General features: G+C 39.9%; 1 protein-coding gene across 1 annotated transcript in view; it reads left to right on the top strand.

The window, feature by feature from the left end:
* DNAH12 (dynein axonemal heavy chain 12) overlaps nucleotides 1-18,915 on the top strand; it is a 937,015-nt gene that overhangs the window by 903,719 nt on the left and 14,381 nt on the right. Inside the window, exons 73-74 of the mRNA XM_069206470.1 lie at nucleotides 10,760-10,851; nucleotides 13,972-14,039. Coding sequence (XP_069062571.1) covers nucleotides 10,760-10,851; nucleotides 13,972-14,039 — 160 coding nt within the window. The remainder of the gene's footprint in view (nucleotides 1-10,759; nucleotides 10,852-13,971; nucleotides 14,040-18,915) is intronic.

The following is an 18,915-nucleotide window of genomic DNA, read 5'->3' as shown; positions in this document are numbered from 1 at the left end:
GGGTTCATGGCAGCGGGGACAGAGGGATGAGAAAGCAAAGCCCCTCTGTATTCTTTAAAGAACTTGAGTGCATAAGTTGGCTTTTCCTTAGTACACAATTTGCATCCTTGCTACATGTACGAATTGCACATACACATTTGTAGCTAAACTGTTCAATTTCACCACCTCCCATTGCTGTGTGCACAACGAATCAGCCCTTATACCAGCACAGCGGCCCAATATTGTGTGATGACCCACTTTCTTTTAAAGTCATGATAATTGTCTGACCACCTTTATTTCTTCTGCTGGTTTACTCCTTCCTAATCTACAAGACACTTAGGGGGTCATTATGACCCTGGTGGCGGTCTGGCTGTATCATTATGACCTTGGCGGAGCCGCCATGGTCAAACCGCCGACACCGCCAGGCTGCCGCCAGCCTACAGTCTGGCGGTCCCGGCGGATGTAATCTGCCAGGGCAGCGCTGCAAGTGCATCAACTGAAAAAACATCAACAAAATGTCATAAGGACTATAGTAACACCACTTTGAACATTCTCACAATATCAATTTCAAATCACTTTGTATTCTTGAAAAACTAAGATAAGAAGAAAGACTTTCCTAACAGAAAGCAGAAGGTTGGACAAACAGTGGGCATTCTCAGTAGCATAGTTACTAGCGTATGATAATATAAGAACCCCTGTTGTGATTGAAAGTGAGACTCAAGCAAAAAGCATGCAAATTATACCAGTTTGTTTTTTCTATTCAGTCAAATTAAATAACCGATGGAAATGTGGTCAGATATGTTGGACATAGAGAATAAGGAAATATTGCTTCATCCAAAAAAGAGAAACTTTGAAAAATGGAATGGCATGAAGTAGGTCACATGTACAATTTCTCCAACCAGGCTTTATGAGAACCTGTACTAGGACCAATATTTTATCAGTGAAGACACAAGTTAATAAAGATTATGAGCAAAAGGGGTAGACTCCTAGGGCCAGATGTAGCAAAGGGTTTTTCCCATTCTGTGTCAATGGGAAAATGTGTTCGTACATATGGCCCCTAGTGTAGAAAACATTATCATAGAAATTGCAGGTAGGGTAGCTAGGGGTGCTAGAAATACAGATTGTCATAATTTGGACCACTGAAACAAGAAAGTTGCTTAATCTAACCTATGTTGTCTAAGCAGAACAGAGGGACAGCTTAGACAGACAATATAAAGGAAATCTATAGCAATGTACAGCAGACTGTTCCCTGGACATCACGCTGGAGTGTAGGTGGAGGGACATTGAACAAGGGGTAACAAACACTAATACAGATGTAGCTAAAAAGAAAGCATCAAGGGTCTCTATGATATTTTCCTAGCAAATGCACACACAAACTGTAAGTCCAGCTCCAAGTTTTGTGCAGTGCCACACTAACTTCATAACTCATTTTGAGAAGATGAAAACATCCAATGTTCACAAAATTAATTCAGTTACCGGATGTTCCTAAACATTTATCATCAAATCTTCATGGGCTACTGTGTTAGGAAATTGCCCACATGCTAAATATTAAAGCAACCAAATATATAGTCTTGTGTTACATCACTTTCTGTATTGTAGGATCTTCCTTGATAGTCATAATGTAGGAAGCTAGCTCTGTAAATACTATATCAAAATGAGATATAGTGTGCACAGAGTCCAGGGGTTCCGAGAGGCTTAAAAGAGGCCAAGGTAGATAATACTAATGCTCTCTTTTGTGGTAGTGTGGTAGAACAGTTAGGCTTATCAGAGGGTGGTGCAAAGCATTTGTTGTACACACACAGAAAATAGAAGAAGCACACACTCAATGACTTAACTCCAGACCAATGATTTTTATATTGTAAAATTATATTTTCTTAATTTATTTTTAGAACCACAAGATTCAAGTTGCAGGTAAGTACCTTAAAAGTTTCATGTTTCACACAGGTATCAACAGTACTTTGTTTGAAATAGGTAAGTAATACAGTTTTTGAATTATTGGCAATAATCTGTTTTAAAAATGGACACAGTGCAATTTTCAGAAACAGTTCCTGGGGGGAAGAAATTGTTAGATTGTTTTACAGGTAAGTACAACACTTACAGTTTCAGTCTCTGGGTTTTAGGAAGTCCACAGGTTGGGGTTCAAGTTAACCCCAAACACCAACCACCAGCAACACGAGGCAGGCCGGGTGCAGAGGTCAAAGTTGAGCAAATTTAACGTGGGCTCCTACGGAGACAGGGGGTACTCGGAATCAGGTCAACCAGCAGGTAAGTACCTGCGACTCGGAGGGCAGACCAGGGGGTATTAGAAGAGCACTGGAGGGGCCACAAGTAGGCACCAAACACACCCCCTCAGTGGCACATGGGCGACCGGGTGCAGGGTGCAAACAGTACGTCGGGTTTCCAATGCTGGTCTATGAGGAGACCCCGGGGGTCACTCAGAGGCTGCAGACGAGGTCCGGGAGGGGTGTCTCGGGCACACCACTGGCCATACAGGGAGGAGGTCCACCTGCTGAACGCTGAGGCATGGGGGTCAGTTTCTCCAAGGCCTGGGGGCTGCAGGTGCAGTGTGTTCTTAGGCATTGGATATCTTCGTCTGGAGCTTTGCGGTCAGGGGAGTCCTCGGGATTCCCTCTGCAGGAGGCGTCGTAGAGGGGTGGAGAGTTCAACCCAGGGTGGGCACGTGCTTGCTTGGGGACCCTCTCTTTCTGGGTGAACCACCTGGACATGGGCCACGGGCATTGGGTGCACAGTGGTCAAGATTCACGCATCTGGAGTGAGGTGGGAGTCCTTGGTTGTAAATTTCTTTAGACAGAGACGCTATCCTCTGGGTTATTTGGTCATTTTGGGTGCAGGGCAGTCCCCTTGGGTTGGCAGAGGTTGCTGGGCCCACTGGGCGCGTCACTGGTCTTTTTGCAGGTTCTTTGAAGCAAGAGGCAGGCCTGTAGGGCTGGGGCCAAAGTAGTTGTCATCTTCCTCCTTCTCTGCTGAGGGGTTTCAGCTTAGCAGTCCTTCTTCTTATAGGTTGACAGGAATCTGGTGAGCTGGGTTCTGGGAGGCCCTTAAATCCTAGATTTAGGGGCATTTTAGGGCTCAGAGGGCAGTAGCCGATGGCTACTGTCCCTGAGGGTGGCTACACCCTCCTTGTGCCCACTCACTTTAGGGAGGGGGGGCACATTCCTATCCCTATTGGTCCCTGTCCTCCAAACCAAGATGGAGGACTCTACAGAGAGGGGGTAAACTCAACTCTGGACACCTTAGCGGTGGTTGTGGCTGGGATGGTCACTCCTCCCTGTTTTCCCTAATTTTCCTGCCGGACTTGCCACCAAAATTGGGGCTTTCTCTGGGGGGGGCGGGCATCTCCACTAGCTGGAGTGCCCTGGTGCACTGTAACCCGAGGCTTGAACCTTTAAGACTCACTGCCAGGTGTTACAGTTCGTGCAGGGGGTGGTGTAAAGCAGCTCCACCCAGGACAGGCTTTGATTCTGACCACAGAGTGCACAAAGGCACTCGCCCCATGGGGTCAGAAACTTGTCTGAAAGTGGCAGGCTGGCACAGACCGGTCAGTCTTACACTAGCAGTTTGGCTAATATACAGGGGGCATCTCTAAGATGCCTCTGTGTGCATTTTACAATAAATCCCACACTGCCATCAGTGTGGGTTTATTGTGCTAAGAAGTTTGATACCAAACTTCCCAGTATTAAGTGAAGCCATTATGGTGCTGTGGAGTTCGTAATGACAAACTCCCAGACCATATACTCAATATGGCTGCACTTACAATGTCTAAGAATGGACTTAGACACTGTAGGGGTATATTGTTCAAGCAGCTATGCCCTCACCTGTGGTATAGTGCACCCTGCCTTGAGGCTTTAAGGCCTGCTAGAGGGCTGACTTACCTATGCCACAGACAGTGGTTTGTGGGCATGGCACCCTGAGAGGGGTGCCATGTAGACTATATATTTTTCTCCCCACCAGCACACACAAGCTGCAAGTCAGTCTGCATGTCCTGAGTGAGGGGTCCCCTAGGGTGGCATAATAAATGCTGCAGCCCTTAGAGACCTTCCCTGGCCACAGGGCCCTTGGTACCATGGGTACCTTTTACAAGGGACTTAACTGTGTGCCAGGGCTGTGCCGTTTGTGGAAACAAAGGTACAGTGTTAGGCAAAGAACACTGGTGCTGGGGCCTGGTTAGCAGAGTCACAGCACACTTTCACTCAGAAAAAGTGGGGGGTAGCCATGCCAACAGTGGCACTTTCCTACACATAGGCGAACCGCCGAATGACCGCACTGCGGTCAAAAGACCGCGGCGGCCATTCTGGCTTTCCCGCTGGGCCGGCGGGCGACCGCCAAAAGGCCGGCCCAGCGGGAAAGACCCAGCAACGATGAAGCCGGCTCCGGTTGCTGGGGTGCGACGGGTGCAGTGGCACCCGTCGCAATTTTCAGTGTCTGCGAGGCAGACACTGAAAATCATTATGGGGTCCTGTTAGGGGGCCCCTGCACTGCCCATGCCAGTGGCATGGGCAGTGCAGGGGCCCCACGACACCCGTCCCCGCCATCCTGTTCCTGGCGGTAAAAACCGCCAGGAACAGGATGGCGGGAAGGGGGTCGGAATCCCCATGGCGGCGCTGCAAGCAGCGCCGCCATGGAGGATTTCCTGGGCCAGGGGTAAACCGGCGGGAAACCGCCGGTTCCCCTTTTCTGACCGCGGCTTTACCGCCCCGGTCAGAATGGCCCAGGAAGCACCGCCAGCCTGTTGGCGGTGCTTCCGCGGTCGTTGGCCCTGGCGGTCAGTGACCGCCAGGGTCAGAATGACCCCCATAATCTTTATAGTAATTCCCTGCTATGTCCAGAGACTCCAAAACACTCAAAACACATACTATTATGTACGCCATTACAAAATGTATTGCAGCACACTAATAGAAAGGAGGCCTAATAGGCATTATCATAAAAGAAAGAAAAACCACCATGTTCATTTAAGAATACTACATGATTTGAATCCCAGAACATCTTGTACAGCCAGTTGCCTCTCAGAATCAGTTCTTTTTAAATGGTATGTAGAGTTTTAACAAAGGCAATATCTCTAACCTTAAGCTGACATGGCATGGAAAAGAGATAGGCAGGCGCGAGGGTAATTTACGACTAAAATGAAGATCACTACAATGCAGACCCAGGACAACATGTAACTATTTCCTCTGCATTGTAGGCTCTTCATAAACATTAGACTAGAATAGCAAGGACATCTCTAGCTTTCAGCAGCTCTTGGCCATTAGGAATAAAGAACAGCAATTCTACAATGTCATAAAAAAGCACTCTGATGAGCATTTAATAAAAGGATTTTTAATGGTGGCTTCATAAACTATGGAGTCAGCTCTGGTGTCTCATTCAAGCCAATAGTGCCTTGCAAAGGTTTTTCAGTTGGCTGCTTTACTAATCTCAGCTAGCAGAATCTTTCCTAACCGTCTGTAGTGGCTGCTTTTTTTGTGGCAGAATGGGCTTCAGGTCTTACCTAATTGATAACAATAAGACATGTGAGACACAATCCAATAACGTATTAACTGTATCAAGCTTGCTAAGCCTGCACATACTGATCCAAAATTAATAATGAGTTGATTAGGCTTTCCTGTTGACCTAGTTTTAACTAGATTAAAACACAAAATGTACCTGACATTTAGTGAGTGGAGAAAATGTTCATTAGGTGTATCCAGATTGCTGAAGAATACACTAAGGGTTGTACCTTAAATGATAGGGAAATCTGAAACCACTTTGGGTAGAAAAGAGGGTGAGTTCTTATAATTACTCTATTGCAATGGAAAACATGTATAAGGATCAATAGAGGATAGAGATTGTAACTCACCGACTCTTAGAGAAGAGGTGATGGCATCATAAAATGCCAATTTTCCAAGATTGATGCTGCAATTAAGTTTGGTTCATGACCTGAAAAGCGGACCCATTCGTTTAGAAAACAATAAATTTAGTTCCCAAGGTTTTGAATGTGCTCTAATTGGTAGAAAAATGTTAAAGACTTCATGGAAGTCTTTTATTTTTCGAAGTTTGACAAAGAATGCATGAATCTACTCTCTTCTGCAGTTCATTATAGGTGCCAGCTGATATTTGAACAAGGAGACCTGCATCTTAACTTTGAGATAGATATAGGATTACAGCCTTGTTCCTGACACCATAAACACAACCTATTGAAGAAATCAGAAACTCTCATTAAAGGTCTTTTCACTTCCTTCAGGATATCCATGCAAGGTTGTGGCAAATTCAGATTTCCAAATCATCTGATTTCAAAAGTCACACTGCTAAATTCATTGTTGTTAGGTTTGGATGAAATAATTGACATTGCGGCCTGGTCGTTAAGTTTGGTTTGCATGGTAATTTCTTGTTTAGTGACAGAGAAAGCTGAAGAAGGTCTGTGAACCATCATTGCCTTCGTCACTCCGAGGCAAATAGTATGTTGCTTTCGACGGCTGCAACCTGAAAAATCAGTTCTGGAGTTACAGGGTGGGCGGGAAAGCGCACACTAACATTTTTGACCGGTTCATCAAAATAGCATTGTCAAGAGAACCTAGTAGTCATCTCTTGTAGGCAAAGCTTTGCCTCTATGTGGTTTGCACACTGGAGAAAAGATATATTGTAACAGCTCTGTCCAGGAAAACTTCCTATAGCAATCCATATTGCTATAGGATATCCCATCCGCTGAAAACTAAATCCCATAGGATAGAATGGGATTTAGATTGTGGTAGATGGGATACCCGTCACCGTTGTGACCGAGTAACGTGTACGCCGAGTTCTAAATCAAGTCCTTAATTTGCAGTTCTCTTTAAAGCATCTGCTAAGTATAGGGTGTGTGATATTTTCATAAAATTTCAGAAAAATTATGTGCAATTACAAGAAATGCAAATCCATCATTTAGTGCTATATTTTAGTGCAGAATGCATAATTGCGCCAATTTTTGATGCAAGAACATATTTCACACAACAAAGAGTTTAAAAAAACAAGAGCACCACAAACAACAGTAGTTTATGTTAAGTTGTTTCTGCGCACTTGCTGTACATTTTTACTGCAAATGGCATGTATGTGGTGCATCTTTACAGTGACTGATATGTATTATGCGAAGTGGCGTTATTTCGTATAACAAGCGTAACAAAGATTTTCTAAAATTACTCAAATTAAGTCTAGCCAAAATGCCTTCCAAGTCAGGTAGTCCAGCCTGAGCTCCTGGAAATAATGTGATATGACCTCTCATTTGTAGTCCGCAAATCTTGCACAGTCAGGTGTCCTAGATGATCATCCCCTCCTGAAATAAAGGCCTTTGTTATACCCATGTGGTTAGCATAATCCAGAAGGAATAGTACCACATGCAATAGGTTTAAGAAAACAGATCACAAAGAAATGTGAGCAGCAGGCCAATCCCAGAAGTCTCTTTGTGCTACTGCCATATACACCTGTTGCCCAATAGGTGAAAAGATGATATGTCATGCATTCCGGAGCTGGCAATGCACCATCTATAATATATCAATCACAAATTTCCAATATATTCAATTGTTCTTTTATTTGTGTTCCTCACATCAGGATTTCAATTCATATGACAAACAGATATAACAAGCCAAGGCGTTTTGTCTACATGATGTAGACTTCTTCAGGGCTGTAAAAAACAACAAATACACATATAATACAAAAAGACAATACTCTATAAAACCATATAAACTATTTCAGGCTACGTCATCTCTATATTTTTCATACTGTGATCCATATAGATGGAACAGAACAGAAAGAGGTTCTGTAATATAAAAAGGTCCATCCGAGGACCGCAACCTTTATCGTCCAAGATGGTAGTGAAAAACTAGAGCTAATACATACTAATATCAGTCCAAGAATTTAATCATATCTTCAATAAGGATTTTTAAATATTTTATTGGACACATGCAGTAGGTTGTCTGCCTTGCACCACAAGGCTAGAGATTTTATCCCTGCTTGGGACAAAAACCAATTTTAAGAGATTACATTTCTCCCAAATGTATGATTCTTTGTCTTATTAAGGGAGCACTTTTCCTGATCTGTGTCTACAGTTGCTCCCATATGATTTAGGGTTTGAGCTTGAGTTGATGTTGACTTTTGGTAGCTGATCTGCAGCCTGAATTTAGGTTGTGATTTTAAGATCTTTTTTTAGTTTGATTGGGTTTCTAGCCTTGGGAAGCCAGACATTCAGGTACAAATAAATGTAGATCTTTTGACAACGCAAGTGGGCTACAACTAACACCATACGTTTGGAGAAATTCAGAGAAGCGGACTTGAGATTGTACTGGAAGGGTGGTTTTCCTATCACAACACAGAGACACTTTGATGCTTTTTTATGATCAGAATGGGTAAGTGGAAATAAGCTTCCTGAAGATCAATTACACACATCAAGTCTTCTTTCTTAAGGTCAGGGAGGATTTAATGAAGTGCTGGCATATGGAATGTTTCCCTCCTGATCCTTTTATTAGCTAGCCTTTCCCGCATTGAAGACTGAAGATAGGTTCTGTTGCTATCTTCTTTAGTAAGATGTCAGTGGCCTAGCTGAGGTCCGCAAGTTGGTGTGTATGTTATGTGTGGGTCATTTATATGTAGCACAAACCTTGTCAAAAAGCAGAGGAGTACTGTAAACAGACAAAGACATCAACTCAGTCAGAGTGTGATTGGTGGCGTACCTGGTTTATAAAGTCAAAAGTCGACTGTGAACTTTGTGATGATGTAGATACTAGTGTAATAAAAAGAAGAGTTGCTGTGAAACAAAGAGAGTATTTATCTCGAACAAGGGTAAGCACCCACATGTAACTGGTAATGTCTCACATCTCTTCTAGACAATACAAAATACAACCCTCCACCAGAGTGGTGTATGGAGGGGAAGCATTGACAACTCATTGCAACTGAATGGAGGACATACAGTCAGATTGGCCGATTGTGGCTGGTTGAATGATTTTGATCAAGAGACATGTTTTTATTGGTAGGAGTACCTTTGCTTTGGCTATTGCTATTTACTGATGGGGTTGGTAGCCCATCAAGTGGATTGAACCCTATGCCACTGGTAGTATCTGTGGTCTTTGTGACAAGGATCTAAAGAATTGTGTGTGTTCCTCCAAGCTTCACTGTTTAAATAGCTCAGATTTATCTGTGATGCAAATCATCTCTTCTTCTGTAGCTTTACTGAATGAATGGAAGGTTGTGAATCTTCAATGGAACATCCAGTTTAAAGGACACCAATTGTAACCAAGCTGACCATCTCTAAATAATGCTATGACAAAAACTGGAAAACTCCCAGATCATCAGACTCAAAGGAGTCATTTAAACCTGATTTGACATAAAGTGGTCTTGCCGCACTAGCTCACAGAAATCCTGTTTTCTTTCTTTTGGAAAATCATTTGCAAACTTGTACGTCATTCCCCATAGGGCTCCGCATACCACCCTAGGAGCTCTGTAGTCCTGGCAGTCTTACAGCACATCTTTTTCCACATGGCATATATCCACTTGCTTTCACTATCTAAGTAGCAGATTTGTTGGGGTCTGAGGCATGACATTTCCTGACCCTTAAGACAATGACAGAGTTAGATTTAGGATCTAATCGAAGTTAGCTGGGTCATTTTTTGGATGGCTATATTTCCTCAATTGATGAGGTGCTGTAGATTTGTTCATAAGTGTTTTCCTCTTCTAGCTCTAACTTTGAGTGGTGTGCCGTCAAATGAGTCTGAGATATAGGATGATAAGATTACTTAACCATCGAAAATTTGCCCAATGCCAAAGCATGGTGCTGCTTTGGCATCAACATTGAAAGGGATCCAGGTCCCAACATTGAATATGTAGGCTTAATCCCATTGGAAAGTGTTAGTTTCCTCGACATTGAGCAGGATCAATGGCATTTTTTTCTTTCTTCCATCCTGGATTTCCTCTCTTTGGAGTTCTATTTTTGGGAATTCTTTGGGGTTGATGCATCTTCATAGTAGCAAAAGATGAACAAGATGACATTTTTTGAATTATGTTAAAAAGAACAGGTACCTGGGAATTGTTTCTAATGCAATGCATATTTGGCCTCCAGTTACCTTCATTGTACACATATTTAAGCATCAGTTTACCTATCTCATTTGGTCCTGGTAGGTGTCCCGGATGACCCCCTAACTGCCAGTACTTTCTTGCTCACATTCCAGGTGTCACAGCTTCATTTGAAAAAATACCCTCATCACGTCAGCCATTTACCCATTGTGGCTCACTTTAAGCATTATGACTCTGACATGCACAGGGCTCTGTTGAAGACCGGGGCTTGTGGCATGCAAAAAACTGGATGAATGGAACAAGGACCGGAGCAGAGCTGGAGTTGAAAGACTGCGTGTTACATGTCTAGACCTTCCATACTTCTCCTGCAATAATCCCTATGACTAAAAACTCAAAACGTTAGTCCTTACTCCAGATTTCAATTGCAAGAAATGAAGAGATTAATAAATAATGGCTAAGCAAATTTGGGTGTTATTTATCTACCAACTGTCAGATGAATATTTAAATGTTAAATCATAGATTTCTGATTTTCAAGTGCATAGCATGCTAATCTTTCTTTTCCTTTTTTAAATAAGAGTGTTTTATAGGTTTAACATGTTTACATACAGATCATTCCACTCATACATTTTTGCTTTTGGAAGGATGCATTTTGTCTTGTTTTGAAGACATTTTAAATGGTATAGTAGGCTTTTTAAAGTAGAAACATACTAACAGTAATGTTTTCCTATTATTAACTATCATTTTATTCCATTAGGTAATTCCTTCAGATACATCTGATTCCTCTCCAGAAGATGGTGTCTATGTGCATGGATTGTTTTTGGATGGTGCTCGCTGGGACAGGCAGAGGTTAGTAAGATGAGTAAACTCTTGTTATCGAGACAGTTTTCAGGTCCTCATTTAGTGCTGTATCATCCACGTTTTATGTTCCATATCATACCAAAATCCTGGGTCAGGTTTTTCATTGCAATCCATTTATGCCATGACAGTGAATATTGTTATTTCTTTCAGTTTTGGCAAACAATATATGATTTACAGAAGTATTGGGGCTATACATTTATTTAAATCATGCCATCTCTAAAACGATTACTGATAAGTCCAAGATACATTGATTCCATCATCATTGCTTTTTTATATAATATACCTTCATAAATGTTAGTTACTGCTATCCTTTACAAAGGATAGTAAGTAATTTCCCTTCTCTGCCATCATGGTTTGCCTACTAAAGAATTGCTCCTTTATGCTGTCGTACAATGCCCCTCAAGGGAAAAGTAATTGATGAAATCCATATACAGCTCTACAGTTTGAAACATGTAATTCAGGACTGTTACAAATAGCTGTCACATTCCCAAAGTCCTAAAAAGACTCACTGCCTTTGCTATATGAGGGTGGACAACACCTTACTATATGGGGAGCATGTCTAGCTCTGTCAATTACTGTGCAACTTTACTCCATGATAAATAGTAAGCTCCATTAAACCATGTGGTGAAAGAGACTACAAGTGATTAAAAATAAGCAATGACATGCTGTATAGTTGACCAGAAAACCTGCATTTGTTAACAGCTATGGATCAAATTCATAGAGATTTGCAGTCAGATGTACACAATCTATATCTTAACTTACAAGCATTAATTAATGGTAAAAGAAATTTGATAATGCTGAAGAGTCCTACAGATGCTCATAAACAAATATACTCCAATACTAATAATTGCTCAAATGCCTCCTAAAGATGCACATGTCATAAATGATTTGGGACTCACTGTTTTGTGCAAATCTGCAAAGCTCCAGGAATGAGATAATTTGAGTTAGGGCACAAATATTTTTTACATTAGGGTTCTGAAAGCTTATATGTTGACATGTATATCAATGGTTTCTTAGATAGAAACAAGGCAGCATGTAATGTTAAATTCTATGTTGTTGTAGCAGGTATATTATACAAGAACTCAATAAAAACAGAGGCCTCTACATAGATTCACAAAAAAACAAAAATCCAGATCGTTATTTTCAAGGCGCTGTCCATCTACTTGTTACATGCACCAACAGACTGCCTCTAGTATATATGAAGGGTTTGTGCATTTGCATCTTAATGTTTTTTTCTCATTTTTTCCTCATGTGAAATGTGTTATTTCATATGGAGAAAACCATTCCCATGTGCCGGCTGAAATTATTTGAAGGCTGTGACTGTTTCACATCTAATTTGCAAAGTACTGTTTTATGCAATAAATTAAAGTAAGAAAACTGTGTGTGTAAACTATTGGAAATGTCTGTGAGTACCCACAAATTTATGACTCTGTGGATCTTCACCACATTACCAATGATCATTCACCTGAGAAGAAACATTTCCCCACCCCTGCTTTAAACATACAAATTATTCAAAATAAATAATTTGTTCTGTCTGATTACCCTTTATTCTTTTTCACACCTTCGTATAGTTTAAGCCCACCGACATTTGTGAAGCTAGTGTCTGAATTATCTATCAAAAACGTTTCTATACCTGTCCATAAGTGTTTATTGGAGAGCTCTAAATGTATCTGTCAGGGGAGCCTTTAGCTTTTTTATTGTTTTCATTTTACATTTTTTGTAACATGTTGAACTTTGTTTAAATATTTACATGTTTTTTCATGTGGTTTAAAAGAGGACTGCTGGTGCTTTTGAAATTATTTGCCTACAGTACACAATAGCCCAATAGCCTCTGGCTGCTGAGTCCCCAGAGAAGCAAGAGTTGAGTTTGTGATTTCACAACTAATAAAAGTACTTTAACATTAAATCGAAATTATGTATATACATTACTGAAAAATAAATTGGTCCATCTCCCAACGGAGGTCTATGGGCACATCTTTCCCCGGAAATTAAATGACACATGTTTTTAGGGCAGCAAAACATGGGCACATATTATGACCTGTCACAGCCCTTATAATGTGGCTCAAAGGATAGAAAAAGTATTCCCACTTTCTCCCCTTAGAGGTGTTCCCACTCCCTGTATCAGATTCCTGGAGAGTAGAGAGCACCTGACGCAAAAAGGGGAGAAGAGAATGATAGATTAGAGGGTGAGATAGTGGGTCACTCTTTTCCAGCAGATAGTCTGTCAGGTAACCTGGACTGCACAGAGGCATGCTTTGAATCACTGTCAAGAGGGAAAAACAGTAGACAGTGACTATTGAATGACTGAGTAGCAATCCTATAATACGTATGTATCATTTAAAAAATGTGATGTAGCCTACTCGGTTTGAGAGGAGTTGTCACCGTAAATAGTCCCCGGCAAACCAGAAACCTTGCCCGAGAACCTTAGATGAGATGCACACCTCTATACCACAAGGTAGGATGTTAATCACCAAACCTAATAGGAAATACATAGCAAGGAACAAAGGCAAGTCCCTTTCGTCAAAGCTGAATTCCCCAGGAAGTCAGAGGTCATTCTAAAGCAATAGTGGAGGTGAAACAACAAGATCAGTCCAGGACAAAATGAGAGCCAATACAAGGAGTAGGGAAGAGGGAGATGAGGGAACATAAAAAAGGGAAAAGCAACAATAGTGGGGGAATGGAGAAATGGTTGCGAACTAGAGTGTCAAGCAAGAGAGTCAGTACAACTGATGATGCAAGGCATAGTCTTGAACATCCAATAACTCTTTGTAGCTCTCTTCTCTTTCTAAACTGGAAGTCTAGTCCCAGTCCTTAGATGGCTGGGGCAAAATGTGCCGACCAGGAAGCTTTTGTCCTCCATGATTGTAGTCGCCACTGCCTATCTTCAGTTTCCTCCATTTGGTATGTTTCCTGACTCTTTTATGTGGGTTCTTATGTCAAAACCTGAGACGGCCCTAGTTATTACATTTCATCTCTGGTCAGTCAGAAATTCCTAGAGACAACAGTTTGAAAACTACACACTTTTAAACTAACTAAAATTAGTATTTTGTATAGTATTAATATCAGGAAAACAGGTATGCTTGTTTATGTCTTATTTTGTCTCTTCAGGGGTCTACTGGCAGAACAATTCCCCAAAATCCTGTTTGATGCTGTACCAATCATTTGGATAAAACCAAGTAAGTCAGTTTACAATTAGCTTATGTATGGTTTTATGCTTATATTTGAAAAAAAAACAGTAGGCACAGAGCTTTATTTTACAAACAGTTTATGTTGATAGCCAACCCTATATGACAGGCATGGGGGATGTTTGCAATACTTTATACTATAACAATACAGCCTGCAGACAACGGCTATATTGATTGTTAAAGTCACTAAACTGAGTTATAGACCTGAACCAGAGGGAATATATAATGAGGGAGCATGACTTTAACAACCGGTGTAGCTTGAGGCAGAATGGTTATAATGCTGTTAGAACATTCCGGCCACTGTAGGTGGAATGTTCTAAATTAAAAAGGGAAAAGAAAAAAGGAAAACATTGGAATGTTGAAGCAGAAGGCCCATAGCTGCCATTATTGGCACTGAGCCTTTAACTACCTTCCGTTGATCTGTCAATATTCCAATATTCTAATAGGAATTAATTATTATTTGTTTGATTGATCTGTAAGGGCCAAGTAAATTATCACTCCATTCTCAAAAAGTAGTTACAAATTGGAGACTGACTTTTTGTAAATGGAATAAGATTTTGTGAATCAATCTATGTATTATTAGGTCCATTCAGAAACGGACAAATCAATCAATCAATATTCATTAGGCAGTTTCAATTTGTGACCACCTATAATTGACTGCAGTTAGGGGATAGTGGCCTGCAAAGAAAGGTAGACCACCATTATTGTGATTGTATTCCAAAATGCAATTTTCTTTTAAGGCAGTCGGTTTTCCTTAAAGGAGGCAGTGTATAGGCTGATACAGATGCAAAACTAATAATTTTAGTATGAATGAAATGGTGTGGAGTGGTTCATTAATATATACTATAACGATCATCTGCACATGCTGATGTTGTTAAAACTATCACATTGATGTAAATGAATGAAACATCATAAAGCTCACAGCTACCTTAGACTGAAGGGTTCTAGTGCTAGGAAAGAATGGAAAACACAGTGCTTCATAGAAGTTATGGTTCCATTGAGTAAATTATGTCATTGCACATGTAGGTTTTCAATTTTTTTTTTTTTTACCTACTAGAAATGAGTTAAGCTCATGGGGAAATAGGTACAGCCTTCCATGCTTTAATAGTAGTAATTGAAAGAAATCAGCCACCAAACCTGACATGTTTAAACTTGGGAATCGTTATGAAATATTTGAAGGTAGGGATCAAGATGATAATTGCCAAGAAAACAATCAGGACATATAAATCCTTTGACCAGTCAGTTAAATGGCTTTGTGACACAGACATAAAGCCTTAAATAGTCATCTTTTGGCAATCATCAGCCAATGATGGTTTCACACATACTGAAAGAGCGTTTCAAGTCAAAAATGATTTCTAGATTTCTTGTGTACTCATACAATACAGAAGGACAACCTCAAATCACAGGTGACGAATTGCTTCCCCATAATGTGGTGCTGCCATAAATAACTTCTTCTTTTTTGTTACTATTTCATGTCAGAGAAATTTGATTCATCCACACAGATAATTCTTTAAGACAAGGAAAATGTATGCACTGTTTCTTCAGCATTCTCATCTAGTATCAAAGTGTGCTTTGTGTTTGCATATGCGTAGAAATTAAAGCCATAAGAGTCAATGAGTTTGGCTAATGGATGCACATACAGGTTAAACAAACAGCTCTTTTACTTAGGGGAGAATTTTATTTGTAACATAGATTTTGATGTTGTATTTTAAATTTCATATATGGAGAAGCTATAAATTGTCTTTGGCAGTTTGTTTCTCCAAGGAATTCAATTTGGGGTTCAATGTTTCATTTTCATGGGCCATAATAGAAATGGTACTTCCTCTTGTAAATGTGTTAAAATGTCCCAGTATACAATTTAGAGATGTCATCTGGATCATGATCATGTAAATGATCAAAATGTAGTAAAGTGTATATTCAGATAATGCAAATAGTCTTTATTCTCTAACTAGGGATATGTTTATGGAGGCTTTCCAGTATTAAAACGAATGTAATTAAAGCACGGTCAAACATAGTGATAGGTTCTTTTTTTTAGGATTTGTATGTAAGCTCCAGTGAGCAATTATCTTGGCATTTGCTAAAAATGCTTAAAATAGTGCATAGGGTTTTGAGGTATGAAATTTAACTGTGGAACTGCTATTCTATAGTTTGTCTGAAATATTATTAAAATTACCACTGACAATTTGTGGCCCACCACCCACCCACAATTTGTGGCCCATTACCAATATTCGTAATTTCTGAAGACATGGTTTTCCAAGAAATTAGATAATCCTGATTAGAAGCATACATGTTATCTAGATGAACAGTGTGTTTGTCATTCTGAATTTGAAAATAAATAAAACGGCCCTCCAAGTCATTATTATGATTTAAGATACGGATTTTCATTGTATTAGTAAAGAGTATAGCAACACTTTTTTTCCACGATTTTGCTGATGAGGATTAAAAATTACCCACCCAGCTTTTCGTCTTGTAGGTTTGTATACTATGACCTACATGCATTTCGTGAAAAAACATGGTATTTCCTTACATTTGATTAAGTAATCTAATAATTTCCTTCTCTTAACTAGATGTTGTAAACCCTTAATATTGAAGGAAGCATTTTTTAGTCCATACTTTATAGACATAACAGTTTCTATTACAAGAAATGAAGAAGTGTAAATATATTATAGCTCACTTGAATAATGAAACAACTAACAAGAAGCCCATATAAACAGACAAACAGGTCAAACATAATTCATAACATATAAAATGTATTTAGGAGAAACACATAAAGTAGAACACGAGACAAGGGAGTTACGATCCAAGAATTACTTCACCACAGCAACCTGCTAATATGAAAAACAAAAAACACTACTAATGCAGTGAAGGATATCATCCATGACTAATAGAAGCCAGAGAGTGCATCACAACCGGAACATATTGGCCTGGATATTTACTCAATTCTGAGGGTCAGTGAAGGATGTAGAGATGTCATTTTCCCAAATACTCATTACAAAACAAAAGTCTATTTATATCCAGCTTCTCTAAGTCTGGTATGTCAGAAATTTTTTGTAAATAGTTACAGTTTCCTTCTCAAAGCCCTGATGAATTAATATTTCATTACTCTTTACCGATACATTTGGAATTTCTCTAACTGTTTTTTGAATCAGTAGAAGGTGGTGATGGTGCAACAGTCTAAATATTACTTGCCTCAGTTTTGCTTGATTAGGTTGGCAATGCAAAGGCACGCAATGAGCTTTATCGATTTTCAACATTTTAAGGGAATTTTATTTTTACGAGTGAATACTCTCTAAGAAAAGTTCTACAGTTGTGACGCTTTGCTCTCTGGCAGGTTGGAAATATGTAAATTATATTGTCAAATTCCGTTTTCTAAGTCAAGCAACATTTAATTCGTTGGTGTTGTCTGGCAAACCAAAGAAGTTAGCTGAACAATTTCTATGTTATTATCTTTTATTTTAATTTCATTACGTGACACTTTGTTGCGAGCCCTGGCATTTAATTTTGAAGATATTTAATATCAAAAAAATTGTGTAAGTGTTTTTATCAAGTACAGGAATTTCTTCCGTAATTTTCCCAAGTGATATTAAAAAAAAAAATCACAACACATGGGGAGGCCTAAAAGTTAAACGTGCGTTTAATGCAAAAAAGGTCAGCAGCAAAATTTAAGTGGCAATTGTCATTTCAAATGACCAAAGTATTCACTCAAAAAGCCAATTTGAGCCTGTAACGCTAAAATGTATGCACATTTTTCTCTCAGTACACGTCAATGGAACAGAAACACGTGATGGAAACTGAGAAAATGTGAGAAATCTTTGAGACAAAGATAATGAGACATAAGCATACTGCTGAATAAACTGCTTTTCTAAAAATCACACTTCTAATTGCCAACATTGAAAACGAGGCTACACTTTACTACAGGATGCAGAAAATTTGCAAATGTATTAACTTAAATAAAATGGCCGGTAGGGCCAAGAGAATCCTGAAATATAGCATGCAAGTTAAGGTTAATTAACTTCGAATTAATACAGAAACAACATTCATACCTAGTTAACTGATCAGTGCACATTGAGATAAACATGTGCAGAGAAGTGTTGGTATTAGGGCAACAGGAGAATATAGTTGTGTTTTCTCAGTGATATATCTTGCAATTGGTGTGACAGTTGGTGGAGATATAACCTGTTTCCTTTTAGCTGAATTTTGTTGCATAGTTTTAATATTAGTGCAGGACATATGGCTAATTAGTGGCAACAGCAACAAAAGTAGCCAAAAATGGGCTGTTTCAGTCACAAGAATGTGAATCAAAATGTTTGAACGATTCAACAATCATTAAAAGTTTAAAACTGCAAATGCGGAACTCCTCAGCAAATAGGATGACTGGCTGTATTGCATATTAAAAGCAGCTCCTGCTTTTAATCTGGTTAAACTACAGTATTTTGCAGTGCTCCTTTAACAAAGGAAGGGCAAAGCTTCACAGACTGCCTATTTTACTTGAAAATCAGCCTTCTTACAAAGCCTCTTTGGAACAGTCATTTGACTGAAAATTCTGTTTCTGTCAGAGTGGCAGCCATCTTGCACTGCACTAGCTTCTGGTCCCAGTCATTGCTATTCTGAGTGAACTCACTGTAGATCAGATATAGGAACACTTTGTTCCTAAAATGGCAAGATTCCATTATCAAAGTGATAATCCAGGGTTTTCAACTCCACCTCAGATCCTGTGACTGGCCCTACTCAGCTCTCTTTGAACTTCTCCTGAAATATCGCCACCACCCTATGCAGAAATAAGACAACCATCTGTGTCCCACTGATATCACAAGAGATTATCCAATTTGTAGAAGTGTAGCTTCACTAGCCCCCACCAACACCACAC

The sequence above is a fragment of the Pleurodeles waltl genome, chromosome 9, assembly GCF_031143425.1.
Source record: "Pleurodeles waltl isolate 20211129_DDA chromosome 9, aPleWal1.hap1.20221129, whole genome shotgun sequence".
NCBI lineage: Eukaryota > Metazoa > Chordata > Amphibia > Caudata > Salamandridae > Pleurodeles > Pleurodeles waltl.
Note: the sequence above shows the minus strand (reverse complement) of the source record. Positions and strands in the feature narration are given on the sequence as shown.